Below are 16097 nucleotides of genomic sequence, written 5' to 3'. Positions count from 1 at the left end.
CAACTGGATATCCACATGCAAAAAGATGAATTTAGACCCTTATTTTACATCAAAACAAGAAACTCAAAATGGATTTAAACCTGAAGGTAAGAGATAAAATGACATAATTCAAAGAAAACATGGAAGTAAATCTTCATGCAAACCAAAGCACAAGTGATTAAAAAAATTGATAAAATGAACTTCATTAAAATTAAAAACTTTTGTGTGTCAGGTGATACCATTAAGAAAGTGAAAAGAAAAACTACAGGATGGGAGAAAATAATTGTAAATTACATCTGATCAAGGATTTGTGTCCAGAATATATAAAGAACTCTTGCAACTCACTTTAAATATACACAAATAACCCAACTTTAAAATGGGCAAAATATCTGCACAGACATTTCACCAAGGAAGATAATATAAATGATTAATAGGCATGTGAAAAGATGATCAACATCATTAGTCATAAGGAAAATGCAAGTCAAAACCAAAATGAGGAACCATTTCATATCCACTAAGATGGCTTTAATTTAGAAAGACAATAATAAGTATTGTCAAGAATGTGGAGAAACTGGATCCTCATACATTGCTGGTAGGGATGTAAAGTGGTACAGCCACTTGAGAAAAGTTTGGTAGTTTCTTAAAATGTTAAACAGATTTATCATCTGACCAGCCATTCCACTCCTAGGTATCTACCCAAGAGAAATGAACACCTATCACCACACAAAGATTTGTACGTGAATGCTTATAACAGTATTATTCATAATATCCCCAAAAGGGAATCAGTACAAATATCTATCAATTGGTAAATGAATAAACAAAATGTGGTATATCTACATAATAGAATACTGGTAATGAAAAGGAACAGATACTAATATGTGCTACAACATGGATGAACCTCAAAAAACAGTATGCTAAGTGAAAAAAGCCAAACCAAAAGACCACATGTATAATTCTATTTATATTAAATGTCCACAATAAGCAGATCTATAGAGACTACTTAATGGCTGCCTGTGACTGGGAATAGGAACAGGGAGAGACTGCTAGTGGGCAGGAGGGATTTTTTAGGATGATGAGAATGTTCTAAAATTGGGTTGATTGCACAACTCCATAAATTTACTAAAAATCACTTAATTGTTAAAATGAATTTTATGATATGTAAATTATATCTCAAAGCTATTAAACTTAATTAAAAATAGAAGGAAACTCATCAGAAGTGTACACTAAAACCTACAGGACATTTTTAAATGGTGAAACTTTTAGAAGTTTTCTCTATACGGGTACCTGGCTGGCTCAGTCACTAGAGCATGTGACTCTTGATCTCAAGGTTGTGAGTTCAAGCCCCAGATTGAGTATGGAGCTTACTTAAAAAAAATTTTTTTTTTCTCTATAAAATCAAGAAGGGAGAATATGGCTGCTATTACTACTACTGTATACCACTGTTTGGGGGTGGCAGAAGACAGGGTCCTAGTCGGTACAGGAAAATAAATATGGAAGGATTAGAAAGGAAAAAAAATGAAAAACGCATTCACAGATGATATGATTGTCTATATGAAGGGTTGGCAAATTTTCTATAAAAGACTGTAATAAATATTTTAGGCTTTGTGTGCTGTATAGTCTCTGAGCAGCCATCGACAGTACATAAATGGATATTGCTGTGTTCCAACCAACTTTCTATATAAAAACAGGCAATAGTCCAGACTTAGCCCATAGACCAGTGTTCTGACTGGTCTATATAGTAAATCTTAGAAATTCTGACAAATTATCAGAATTAGTAAGAGTTAACCAAGATTGCTAAGATCAAAATGTAAAAATCAGTACTGTTCCTATTTATCACAAGAAACAATTAAAAAATTTAAAGCATATAGTTTTTAGTAATTAAAAAATTTTTTTTAAAAACCAGGATGGGTCAAGTAGCAGATTAGACACAACTTTAAAAAATAGATTGGAAGCTAGATATTAAAAATTATCCAGAATGTAACAGAAATGAAGAGATAGAATATAAGAAAGAGCAGCTATGAGATGAGAATGAAATGTGAGTGTTTCAAACATCTATTTGGAGCTCCAAAAGAATAGAGAAAATATGTGAGAGGCAATATTGGAATAATGATGGAGAATTTCCCAGAATATATGAATAATATGAATCTTAAGATTTAGAAAGTCAAATGAATCCCAATAAATTAGAAAGAAATCCAAATTTAAACATATATCAGAGTGAAACTGCAGTACTCCAAAGACAAGGAGAAGATCAAAGGATAAATTGTCCAAAGTAACAATTGCACTAATAGCCGACTTAAAAATAGCAACAATGGAAGCCAGAACTCAATGGAATATTATCCCCAATATTCAGAACAACATAAAGTGACAGTTTACCTCAACAAAATCTTAACTTAAAAATGTATATTTCAGAAAGAATAAAATGGAAAGTTGGGAGATGAAAGAAGGAATGGTGAGCAGAAACAAAAAAAATGTTTATCATGTATAAAAGACTAAAAATACACTGACCATAAATTCTGGTTTGAAGGTCCAAAATATGACTATTACCGAATCCTTATATTTATGATAATTCTAGATTTTGTTTTGATTTCTTCTGTAGGTGTACAGAAGATGGGTGTCCACATAAGAAATTCTTTCACACACGTTTTCTCATGCGAATGAGATTAACACCAGATTGTTCCAAAATGTTGATCTCCACGTCCTCTGGATATCTTTTGATTTTGCATGATCTTGACTTAACCAAGTCTTTAGAAGTAGGCAGCTATCCCATTTTGAGAGCAAGAAGAACTACATCAAGTTCAGGTAAGCTTTTCTTTTTTGATTAAAAAAAGTTTTCCGAAGAGTCTCACACAAAGGGAGGGTATATGTTCCCATTCTGAGAACGATAGCAGGACGAAGGGAAGGAAATTAGAAGACATTTTTGGAAAGCTCATTGAGAGCTTTTTTCCCAAGAAAGTATGACCTATATGAATCTCTGACATAGCGTTAATTTGTGCTTCTGTATCACCAATGATCTAGGAAGAACTGCTAACTATAAAAATATTTTCTTTTAGCGCTTTCTGCTGTCCAGAAAATCTTTTATCAGTATTTCTAAATCATCACTATCTCAAAAATTAGTGGTGGCCCGAGGTAGGTTCAATCTTCCAGCAGAGCTTTATTATTTATTTTATTTTAATTTTTATTTCACAACCCTGAGATCAAGACCTGAGCTGAGATCAAGAGTCAGATGCTGAAATCACTGGGCCACCAAGGCACCCTACCTAGCAGAGCTTTTAAGATATATTCAATATAGCGCTTTACTTTTAAGTCTGTATTACATCCTAGAATTCCAGATGTCTATACCCAGGTAGCAGGTGTCATCCTATTTCACAGCCTCTAAACATCCTCTTGCTAAAGCTGTATTTTTTTTTTAAGAAAAGATTTATTTATTTTAGAGGGAGAGAGAGCAGGGGAGGGGCAGAGGGAGAGAGAATCCTGAAGCAGACTACCCTGCTGAGTGGGGAACACAATTGGGGGGGGCGGGGCTCAATCCCAGGACTCTGAGATTATGACCCAGGCTGAAACCAAGAATCGGCCGCTTAACCGACTTAGCCACCTAGGTGCCCCTAAAGTTGTATTCTTTTTCCTGTTGCTGATTCCATTAGACTTCAGTGAAATTGGGGCTCAGAAAAACATGCACTATATCTACAGTATGTGATAGAGGCTATATTTCATCACCTTTGAGAAAAAGAGGGCTGTTCCAAGAACATACCTATTTATAATTTTGCATTTATGAACAAGAACCCAGAAAAAAAGACAAGCATTTGGAACACAATGTTTATAAATTGCTGTTTAAAAATCAGCTTCAGACGGTTGGACTCTTTCTCCTGTATGCATAGGGCCATAGGGCCACATCTGAAGACTCCTCTGGGAAAGTGCAGGCCCTGTTTTAATTGCATTTGCCCAGTTTCACTGCTAAAAGTAGAAATTTAAGTTTTACCAGCTTATTTGCAAAGCAAGGGATTTCATAAATATGTGAGTATAATCCTTTTACATTCAGAAATGTATTTTTAGGTTAAACATTAATAGTCAACTTTAGCTTAGAAAGGGGTAGTGAGTTAGAAAGTCTGGTTGGTATTTTTTTATTCAAAAACCAAGAATAGGGCGCCTGGGTGGCTCAGTCAGTTAAGCCTCTGCCTTCGGCTCGGTTCATGATCCCAGGGTCCTGGGACCGAGCCCCGCATTGGGCTCCCTGCTCAGTGGGGAGTCTGCTTCTCCCTCTGCCTCTGCCTTTCGCTCCCCCTGCTTGTGCTGTCTCTCTCACTCTGTCTCTCTCACTCTGTCTCAAAGAAATAAAATTAAAAAACAAAAACAAAACCCACCAAGAACATTTTGTCTTCTAAGGGTAATTCTGATAACAACATCAAAGGGAATTAGATGAAGAAATTCTCAGAAAAGTGTGGGGCCACTAGAAGAGTGAGATGTAATAGAGATTGCTTTTTGGAGTAACATATCAAACCCAACTATCTAATACTCAATTTTTGTTTTTCTTCAGATTTCAGTATAAAGTTTGTATTGCATTTCAAAGATAGTATTCACATAACTTCATGAATGGTAACAGAATTGTTTGGCATGCTTAAGAAGGCTCATTTAATGTTCTCAGTAATGAACCTGGTATTTGGACCCTATTCTAAGATTAAATGGGCTGATGAACAGCTCAGTTTTCATGTTTACTGAATTTTCTTGTTTTGTTTTACTACAGAAGTGATGGGGAACCCAAAGATGCTCCTATGTTTATTTGGTTTGTCATTTTTATTTCACTTAAGCAAGTCTTTGTTAGAAGAGATTTTAGAGAGGGCCCAGGCCTTAGAACACTTCGAAGAGTGTCCTCCCTACCTCGGTCGTGGTTATAGGCCAGCTTTAAGTGAGCGTGTACTTGCCATGTTTCAGATGGATTTAACAGTTTGCTTCAACTAGCTGATTAAAAAGTTGAGATGCTACTAGAGTTTTGCTAAGTTTATTGTCAGAACTTTTTGTATTTTCAAGATCTGACTACTTCATCAAGTTCATCTGGTCCTCGAGTTTCTGGTTCACCTTGTCATCCCAGTGATTCTAACTCATCTTCTGAGAAACACATGTCACGAGCCTCACAAAGAGAAGGTAGGTTAAAAGTGGTATTTTATAATCTTGCAACAACAGATTCTACCAAATAGCTTTCTTTGGTTTAGTTTAAATCTATACAAATAAAAGCCAATAAAGAAGAGGCTATTCTTTGACCCTGTCATTTTCAAAAGCTAACCAGTCTCTATGGTTGGATATCTTGGGCTTACATCTTTGTCGGAATTTGAGCTTTGGCTTTATTTACTGAACTTAGTTTGGTCTAGATTGGAGAAAAAGTAGTTTGGACATGTAGATTCCAGTCAGAGTTGTTATGGAAATTAAATGAGATATGCACATGACGGTGCTGTATAAAGTGATGCGTTTGTCAGGTGCTTGTGAGTCACCTGGTTCCAGCCCAGTAGACATTTTGCTCTGCCATTTCTTTATCTGAGCAATGCCTGACAGCCTTAGAGGAGTTGTGGGATAAAGTGGGCTACATTCTGGCCCTACTCTGCTTTGCCCGTTTCCCCCCACCGCTCTGGCAGAAGTAGCTGTTTAGCCCATTCTTTCCACCCCCTAAATGAGAGGCTTTTTACCTATGCAGACTTCATCTACTTCTCCATACCAGTTCACATCTACACACTTTTTGTCCTTCTTTGTGGACTGATAGCCAGATGTGGGTCTTTTTGTAATTTTGGGTCACCTTTTGGAGATGAGCATAGCTCCTACCTAGGTCTTCAGGGGAGGAGCTATCCATTATACTTCTAATTTGTGTTTTTCCTGGGTGGCCTCACCTGGTAAGTACTTGATAATTGCATACTTGATTATTTAGCATGACTACTTATGTTTGTAGAGTGGTTTGAGAGCTCTTCCTAAACCTACAGCCTATCTACTTTCCTCTGGATATTCAAGACTATGACATTTAAGGTTAAAAATTCCCATTAGAGATTTATGCCCAGATGTGTAACATTTTTCCTTTGATTTGTAGCAGAAACTTCTTTTATAGATTCTACCTGTTCTTCCACTTTGGCTTCTAAGACAAGGCTCTTAGTAATCATTGAGCAAAATCTTTATTGAACTAAACCGTCCATGAGGGGGAAAAAAAAAACTTGAGTAGTTAACTGCTTGTTGCAGTGGTAAACCCCAAAACCAAACTACACAGCAGTTTCATGATATAGAGATTGGGAATGGGAGAAGCAACGATGTGTGGAGAGCCTAGCCAGAGTGTAGAGAAGAAGGTGGGGCTCATACATAAGGTTCTTTTTTTTTTTTTTTAAGATTTTTATTTATTTATTTATTTATGAGAGAGAGAGAAGCAGAGGGAGAAGCAGGCTCCCAAGGAGCAGGGAGCCCGATGCGGGACTCGATCCCAGGACCCTGGGATCATGACCTGAGCCGAAGGCAGACGCTTAACCATCTGAGCCACCCAGCGCCCCATAAGCTTGTTCTGAATGTTGGCAATCCTGGGTCTTCAGGGTGTTGGAATGTTAGCACCATACTTTGACAGATATGGTAGCTCTATAGTGCTGAGGCTATCAAACTCAAACCAGGATTAGAATTTTTTTTTAAGTGATCTCCACACCCAATATGGGGGCTCAAACTCCAGACCCTGAGATCAAGAGTCAGATGCTCTATCGGCTGAGTCAGCCAGGTGCCCCATAAACTCTCATTCTGACATGAAATCTGCTGTGGACTCTAGCACAGATAAAGTGCAAAAACTCTGGCTCAAGTGAAATTAGGGAGTTCCTTGACCAGTCTTCCCTTCCCATCCCCATGTGGTTCCCTCCTTTTGCCAGTTCTGGAGGAACCTCCAAGGAGCACAGCTTAAAAACCACTACTTATTTAGATGGGTTTCTTTTTTGCTTTTGTTCAATTTTCAGAATTAATTGATATAGCTGTTTGTTTTTCTCTAAAATTGTTATTAAAATTCAGTCACATGTGAAATCATTATTTAGGTAGAGTTTGGTTGTAACAATGTAATTTAGAGCTTCACAGGTTTCCATCAATGCTGTAGTAATCTAAAGGGACTCTTAAAGAAGATAACACATCTGTTTGAGAAACAATTCACAAAGGGTCTGACAGAGGGAGCTCATAATCTTCAAAGCGACTCCTTCCGCAGGTAGAGAAGCATTGAAATATTTCTCTTGATATTAAATTTCTAAATTGCTTCTTTATAACGTCTGTGAAAGTGGTTCTCCACATACCTGAGGGATAGGACGTGACTCCCAGTAGTAACGGCTTGCTGTAGCAGTCACTTTCATGGGCTAGGAAGGAGGATGGGATGGGCCCTAACAGAGTACCAGGCGTGTGTATGATCAGCTATGTCTCCCAACCCCTCGTTTTGACATGCTGGAATGTGAAGTATCTTCCCTTGCCTCCAAAATTATAGCTCCGTTTATCATTTATAGTACTGTTCTTGGGGGCCCTAAGTCCTGCTCCTTGCACACATAATAATAGCCTTTTATTGATAAGAAGGGCAATCTGCATGGCTTCCAAGTATTTCCTTCTCTGGACTAGAGAGCACCAGGTCCTCTGAGATGAGAATTATCTTTTACTTTTCCAGATTCCTTTCATGTCATATAACTTTATCTTAGTTTTCTGAGATGTAAATCCTAATCAAAAGGATCCCTAGTCTTAGGTTACTGGGATTCCCGCTGCAGGAACTTGGATTCTTTAGTTCTGGTCATAACCTTTCCCCATACCCCCACCCCAAAGACATGCACACCATGCATCAAGGGGCACCACCATAGTTTTTTTTTTTTTTAAGATTTTTTTTATTTTAGAGAGCAAGCATGAGTGGGAGGTGTAGAGGGAGAGAGAGAATCTGAAGCAGACACCATGCTGAGTGTAGAGTCCAATGCGGGGCTTGAGCTCACGACCCTGAGATCACAGCCTGAGACAAAACCGAGAGTTGGCTGCTTAACTGATGGTGCCCCCCAAGCATGCCCAGATTTTCTTTTTACATGTGGTAGTACAAGGGGCTGACGAAAGAATTAAGGTTGGGGGTGGGGGTGACTGCCAGAAATCAAAGCTTTGATGAGCTGCCTTAGTCCTCTGATAATACACATTTCACATCCTAATTTTCTTATCAGGAGTTTCACCACGAAATAGTCTTGAAGTCTTAACTCCTGAAGTTCCTGGTGAGAGAGACCGTGGAAACTGCATCACGTCCTTACAGCTGCACCCAAAAGGCTGGGCCGCTCTCCTTCGGTGCTCAAGCAACACCGATGATCAGGAGGTAGGGGCAGCGGCACTCCACCTTCAACGGGGCTGACTGAACAAATAGCCGTTGCCGTGTACGCTCATGGTTTCTTTATCCCTTGAACCCCTCCTTCCTCTCCCGCCTCCTCTCCAGTGTGGCAGACTGGAAATACCTTAAACCCGTATCAACTCAGATTGTGCCCAGCTTCTTCATTCTTGCTCCCTTTATCTTGCCACATGCCCTTTATATAGTAAACTTTAGATGGAGATGCTTCCGCCAAGCTGGCTAAATGTAAGGTTTTGCTAAGCCAATTGAGTATTAGAATTTGCTCTTTTTAAAAATAAGGGGAGGGGCGCCTCGGTGGCTCAGTTGGTTAAGTGTCTGCCTTCAGCTCAGATCATATCCCAGCGTCTGGGGATCGAATCCTGAGTTGGGCTCCCTGCTCAGCGGGAAGCCTGCTTCTCCCTCTGCCTGCCGCTCCCCCTGCTTGTCCTTGCTCTCAAATCATACCAGGGGAAACCAGGGAGAGACTAAACTGATGACTAGGGGAAAAGAGAGAAGAGCCTTTGAAGTATGTAGGAGGAGAGGTATTTTAGGGCTTAGATGTCTAAACTTTAGAATATTTTAAGTATCAAGATTGTTGTTACTTTCACAAAGGGGAATTATTACCACAGAAGTCACAGCAGCCTGAGGGAATAAAAGGCTTTAGTCATAGTACATCACAGTACACAGAATAACCTTGGCTTATGAAGATAAGGTATAGGGCCTGCACATTTTAGTAGATGGGAGAGGGGTAGCAGTTATCTGATTTCTTGCAACAGTTCTGTGGCTTTAGCAGCCTGTTGAGCTTTTTACAAAAAGAAATATCTAGTGTTATTTGGGGCTCTGTAACTTTGGTTTCTCTCTCTTCTCTCCCCTTAGTGGACTTGTGTCTATGAATTCCAAGAAGGAGCTCCCGTGCGACCTGTCTCACCTCGCTGTTCTCTACGATTAACTCATTACATTGAAGAAGCCAATGTAGGCAGGGGTTATATCAAAGAACTTTGCTTCAGCCCTGATGGGCGAATGATCTCTTCCCCACATGGCTACGGGATTCGCTTGTTGGGATTTGACAAACAGTGCAGTGAACTTATAGACTGTTTGCCCAAAGAAGCCAGTCCTCTGCGGGTGATCCGTTCTCTGTACTCTCATAATGATGTGGTACTGACGACAAAGTTCTCTCCAACACATTGTCAGATTGCCTCAGGGTGCCTTAGTGGACGGGTTTCTTTGTATCAGCCAAAGTTTTAGGCACAACTTAACATCAAATAAGGAACTCTTCTGGTGTTTGACTTAAAAATTACTTCAATTTAGGTGAAGTATTTCCTTTTTAGAAGATCTTAAAAGTTTGGGTCAAGATCCCAGTTCTTATGGGTCCACGAACACACCTGTGACCTGAGGACTTGGCCGTCCGGCATCATAGGAGCCTCACCAAGTTAGACTCGACGCAGCAGCAGTTTTTGCCGCATTCCTCTGCTCCTGCTCATCTGTGCCACCGGAACTTCAGTTCTTCTGGTTATTTTGCATGGTAGCTCTTGTCAAGTTTCTTTTCTTCTTTTTTGATTTCAGTGTGAATTTTGTGGACGTCTGGCAGGAGTTTTGGCTGGGTTAGGAGAAACCCGTGACACTGGTACTAAATAAAACCCAGAAGTTCGATGGCAGCATACTGGTCATTGTAAAAGAAATTTCATCTTCACTTATCAGTATACCTGGCCTTTTAAAGTTGCTGTTACGTTTCTCTGTGATGAGCACAGTTAATGGCATTATTCTCATAACTGTCAGTCTTACAACAAAAATGTCTTTTAAGTTTCCTGTTAAAATTATACGTATTTTTTCACCGTGAGGGGAATTTTCTTGTAAAACTCTAGAAAAAATAATTACCACCTCTCTTTGTAATTTACTTGTATGAATTTAAAAATCTCTAGCATGTGTCCTTATTTGGTATTTTGTTCCTGTCAACAGCATTTAGAAAGGAAAAGAGGAGAAGGAATGGGCTTTGATCCTTTCTCTTATATAGAAGAGGATTAAGTTAGTACACTATCTAGTCAGAGTGATGAGAACAATGTGGCTTAGTATCTGTTTTCTCTGCCAGACTATTTGATTCACACAGGGTGCCGTGTTACGGTGTTAGGGTGGAGGGGGGACTGAGAGTAAAGAGGTTGTGTTTTCCTCATCTTTACTCCTTGAGCCAGGTGGCACAAACTCGACCCTTAGCATTAGGGAGGGCAGAACTGCAGTCCTGTTTAAGGCGTGACCTAACTACAGTAGTCAGCGACTTGGATGTCAAGACAAAGAGCTGACGTGAAGACCTCTTGTATTTTGTTATGGAACACGGCAAGTAAAAAACATCAAGAGGGGTCAGTCACAGGGCTGACTGGCCTGCTGAAGTAAAGCAGCTTTCTTCTAGTCTCCACTTGAAATGGTATTATATTTAATAAGGGATCCACCAGAGGCTGGAGTAATTTAAGCCACATGCTAGCTCGTTCCCTCTCAGATCACATTCTCTTAGGCCAGTGGTTCTCAAATATTAGGGTGCATTACAATCATTGGGGAGCTTGTGGAAAACACAGAAACCTGGCCCTCACCTTAGGAGGTTCTGATTCAGCCAGGGAGAAGACAGGAATCTATTTTTAATAGGAACCTCAAGGGATCTTTACTCAGGTGGTCCCTGGATGAGTTTAAAAAACACTACCTTAAACATCAGTAAGTATTTCTGTACCTATTAGGTGCTTAACTCCCAGAAGGTGTTTTAATTATTAAAAAAAAAAAACTTAAGTAAATGAAATCCATTTTAGAGGTAGAAAATGTAACCAATCTCATTATCTGATGAATGAGACAAGTGACTTGCCTAAAGTCATCTTACAAAATTAGCAGCAGAGCCAGAACTGGAATTCAAGTCTCCTAATTCCTTGCTCAGGGCAATTTCTAATGTATTATGCTGGCTGTTAAAACAATGATTTATTTATGAACACTTTATCTTGTCTTTAAGTTGTATTATTGTGACTACCCTTAAACTGGCTGAGAGATTGAAAAAGGCATGGGATTAGATGCTCAGAATTCCAGCCCTAAGAAGAAAAGGATCTTAAATCTTATAGAAATGTTTAAGCAACCCAAATACATGAATAAAAATGACATCTTTGTACAACCTACCAGACAGCCATTCACACACACATGCAGAGGTTACATCTCACTTGGAACAATCTTGGCTCTAGGACAAATTTTAAAAATTAGATCATTTTACCATGGATGTTAAAAAGAATTGGAAATTTTTTAGCCGTCAAGAATACTACCACAAAATATAATGAAAACACAGGTTTGCCATAATTTTTTTTTAAAAACCCACATATTTAAAGGAAAATAAAGTTTCGGAGGCAAAAGCACCCAATCTTAACATTCAAAATAAGCTAAGTACAATAATTATATTGATCAAAGGGGATGCAATATATGGAACCTTTTTTTAGAGAGTTGCATGTCAGATGCTGGGCCCACGTGTCACCCAACTCCCGAATTTCAGTCCATGATTCTTCAACCATTAGAGAGTTTCTATGGTGTCAAATAATCTACACACTTTACTACTAACCCTCACAAAGTACCTTGCAAGGTAGGTGACATGAGTGCCAATTTACTTTGGAGGAAATGGAGGTTCTGAAAGGTTTTTTTTTTTTGAGGTTCTGAAAGGTTAAGTGATTTGCCGGAAGTCACAGAGCGGGCACCGGGGGGAGGGCAACACTGGGATTCAAACCTAGCTGTTTTAGTCCAAAGCCTGTGTGCTTACTACTCTACCACTTTGCCCTTTTGTTTATACAGGATGGGAAACTGGCCTGTTAATTTGTTTAGCATCCTCTGTAAATTCTTTATTACAGAGCTGGCTTACCTTCTGCACCATGCAAGAGAACATTTGTAAGGCTGAAAATTTCCATTAGAATTAGTACCATAAACTGCAGGGCATACATACAGTCCATTCCTAACTAAAAGACTTCGAGCAGGATAAGTAGCTGTAAAGTAAAGAAAAATGTGGGATAAACAGCTTTGTTATAAAAACAGAGCCACACAGATGAGAATTAAAAATTAGCAAACTCAACAAAACCACCTTTGTCCTCTTTTTGAGGTACGGCCGTGATCAAAACATCATGGGGGGATATTAATCCAGGAATTACAGGGCATCAGGAATGTTAGACTCTTGGAGGAAACTGCATCTTACAATTTCAAGGTCTCATTTCACTTAAGAGCATAAAATCTAATCTGGTGTTTTTTTTACTCTAAATTTTATTTAGTCATTTTTATTCATGATAATTGGTGAATGTATTATAAATGGTAATGTGGTATAGTTGTTGGTAGATGTTGTATAAATTATACTTGTTTTAAAAAGCTTTCTACAGGGACGCCTGGCTGGCTCAGTCAGTAGAGCATGCAACTCTCGATCTTGGGGTCATGAGTTTGAGCCCCACCTTGAGGGGTAGATTGTACTTAGAAGAAATCTTGAAAAAGCTTTCTACAGAAATGCTATGTTAAGTAAGTTTAGGAACATCACATATTTAGTAGTTCCTTATCTTTAATTGTGAAAACAAAGTGGCTAAAGCAGACAAGACCTCTTAATCTTTTGAAAATGTATGTGATCTTTGTTCTCAGAAGCCCAAAGAACATGTGTATTTTGTTATTTCTCCTTGTTACATCCAAGATGAGGCTATACCAAAAATTTTAGGAAAACAAGGATAATGTTCCCAACTCCTGTCTAGAACCACGATCACATCATATCATGGTTAAAGTTTAGTTTTCTAGAAAGTGCAACATAGGAAAAACACTCTGAGAATCTTAGAAGCCTAGTGTTTCCCATATTAGTCAGAATATATGGTACTGGCATCCATAAGTATCTGTTAAAGCTTGTGTTTAGCAGGAGAAATAGTCTGATAACACTGATGACAATCATCCCTATTTAACCAGCAGCAAAAAATAATAAATAAATAAATAAATAAATTAATTAAATAATTAAAAAAATGACCAGCAGCCACGGAGAGCTACGAAAATTCACTCAGTAATAGCCAGTGTTGGTCATGGAAGAAAGCATATAAATTTTTGGATAACTAACGCATATCTCTTAAGTGCCAAAATTTAAAACTTGTAAATTATTTTTAATGCAAGTCTTTCAGATATGTTAGTATACCTCCCTGCCTTCTTAAACAGCATGCTTGGTAAAATACAGTTTTTCGTGATGAAAAGTAAAAGTTATATTCATGTGTTATTACAAATACCCAATGAGCTCTGATGTATGTAAAATACTTCATAAACTGTAAAGGGCTATAACAAATATGAGTTAATATCAATTATTATAAAGTGATTCCCTCAGCCCTGAGGTATATATAATCATTTGCCTCAGGTTGCTCGGATTTGGGGATTTTTTTTATTTAAAAATTTTTCTATCTGCTAAGTAGTCTGTTCGGTCTCCTACCACAGTATCCACATGCCTGCCTCTAACAGGCTCGCTATCATGCGTGCTGTGTTCATCTGTTATGAGCTGGGACATGAGATAACCAAGCCTGCTTAGTGTCTAAAGAGCTGCACAAGCCCTGCGTGCAGTCTCTGAAACCACTGGCTTCCTGACAGGTTCACAGTAACCATCTGGATAATAGAAGTACCCCGGTAAAGCCTAGGCTAGTGAGTTTTTCAGTTGCCGCTAAGTAAAATACTATAGACGAAGGATGCTGCTAGATTAAGGAATAAACAGCAATGTACCAAAGTATAGCCAAGTAACAACAAAGGCTCTATTTGCACAGGGATCCTTCATGCTTTAAAAAAAAAAAAAAAAAAGAATCCAGGGGGGAAAAACAATGAAAATAAAATCCAGATAGACTTGAGTATTTTTGACGCCATTAAACTTGGTTAATAGCCATTAAGATACATGTTTAAATTATCACACATTGTGACAAAGCCAGTTTTAGTCTCACTGCAGAAGATCATACCAAAATTTATACCCCAAGAATTTCTCCCATTCAAATGACAACAGAAATTATCAAAAGGAAAGTCTCAAATTTACCTGTATGCTGCTTTAGTTGTAAATGAATAAATAATGGAAATATGGGATTTATCAAAACCTCCAAGGAACACATCTCCCATATGCACACCTCGTCTATGTATGTGTATATTAATGTTACTACAAAATGAAATGTCATCCAGAGACAATAAAATAACTTTAAAATTTAAGTCTTGTTCATAGTATTTAAAATAGAATTTTCTTCAGCTTTCCTATGCTTCTTCCTTATTTCAATTTCATGTTTTCTACATTAAAGTTTGGATATTTTAAATTTCACTGCATCTTCCATTTCTAAAATGTGCTTTCTGGTAAATTTTAGAATCATATTTTTAGGAAAGTTGGGAATGTTCCAGATAATATCCTAGACACCAGAAATTTTTTTCACTAGGTTCTGAGGTACTGTTAATTTCTCATGCTAGACTGTAAGCTCCTTGTGGGCAGGGGCTGTCTTACTTTTCCTGTATCCCCAATGCCCAGTACAGGATCTGACAGAGTAGTTGTTTGATAAATTATTTGTTGTAGGACTCAAATGAACCTTAGCCATATGTGGCCCCAAATTTCTGTGAAGCCAGAATGTGATGTGCAAATAGAGAAATCTTCATCAGAGTAAGATTTTTTCTGACCATAGGTCAGAAAAACTAAGCATTTCTCATTGATTTGGAAAACTGCAAAACTCAATTTTTCATTCACCAAACCTTGAATCCCTACCATAGGCCTTGTCCGGTACTAGGGATAACTAAGGTTATGGCACTGTTCATGAGCATGTGGCCGGCGCAGTTCTACAGGGCCCTGCAGGGAGAAGGGCCCCATGCTTGGTGTAAGGTTCTGCTGAAGCCATCTTAAAATTCTCAAATTTTTTGAACGAGGGGCCCATATTTCTATTTTGCACTGGGCTTCCAAATTATATAGCTGGCCCTGCTTCGATATTATCATGTTGACATGGTGGGAACAATAAGAATTATAGTATCTTTTATCTACTGTCCAGTAAAGATATTCACGTTCATTGAAAACTAGCCATAAAGTGAATGATTTAGTAAAATAACTTATAAAATCTAAAAATAGAACTCCCTCCCTCCCACAAATTTTTTCACAGATCATTTCAGAATTAGGAAAGCTCTCTGCAACTGTAATTGGCTTTTACTGTTTCAACTGAATTCTCTTGAGGACTTCATACGGATGAATGTAGAGTTGTAGGTGATTGTATCTACATACATACACACCTGCGTGCAATTTTAAGGTTTCAGTAAAACTTTTATTGATATACGCACTGAATGTCTCAGTGTAAGTCTACCTCATAACGTGCTTTTAAAAAAATAAATGCTACTTTGAAACATCTGACACACTTTTTCTGTGCTTAGCCTGTCTGAAAGGTTGATGGCAAGTTTGCATTAAGCAGTAGTTTGAAATTTTTATTTAAATTGCTTAGGTGTTCATTTTTAGACCAGAATCAAGCATCACGCTGTGACAGGGGCAGTGGCTTGGTGATTCCTGTAGGGGTATTCTGCACTTTTAAATCCTATAACCCCTGTCTGAAAAAAATTAGAGCACATGCTCCAAATTTTGATGTTATGTGTATATATATTACACACACACACATATACAAATATATATAAAATATTGTACTGTTCTATGTAAATTATAAAACATGTACAGAGAGAAAGGCAATTTTAAAAGGAGTTTTAAAAATCAAAGTTCTACATTACCTCCTGCACTTCCAGGGATCACCTTATGCTCCCCCGGGTATATGCACATTCCATTTTGTGAAGGCCACCA

At 38.2% G+C, this 16097-nt stretch overlaps 1 protein-coding gene across 2 annotated transcripts in view; it reads left to right on the top strand.

Moving 5' to 3' along the window:
* Positions 1–14494, top strand: part of DCAF10 (DDB1 and CUL4 associated factor 10) — a 44436-nt gene extending 29942 nt beyond the window's left edge. Inside the window, exons 4-7 of one of the 2 annotated variants that reach the window (XM_025888268.2) lie at positions 2576–2778; positions 5002–5115; positions 8148–8293; positions 9179–14494. In XM_025888268.2, the coding sequence (XP_025744053.1) occupies positions 2576–2778; positions 5002–5115; positions 8148–8293; positions 9179–9547 (832 nt within the window). In that variant the 3' untranslated portion in view covers positions 9548–14494. Of the gene's footprint in view, positions 1–2575; positions 2779–5001; positions 5116–8147; positions 8352–9178 lie in introns of both variants that reach the window. The other variant, XM_025888270.2, reaches the window with a different exon arrangement.
* Positions 14495–16097: the final 1603 nt, after the last annotated feature.

The sequence above is a fragment of the Callorhinus ursinus genome, unplaced genomic scaffold (genome assembly GCF_003265705.2).
Source record: "Callorhinus ursinus isolate GAN/ISIS: 27379988/994484 unplaced genomic scaffold, GSC_fseal_2.0 scaffold24, whole genome shotgun sequence".
Lineage (NCBI taxonomy): Eukaryota > Metazoa > Chordata > Mammalia > Carnivora > Otariidae > Callorhinus > Callorhinus ursinus.
This window is presented reverse-complemented; position numbering and strand designations above follow the sequence as displayed.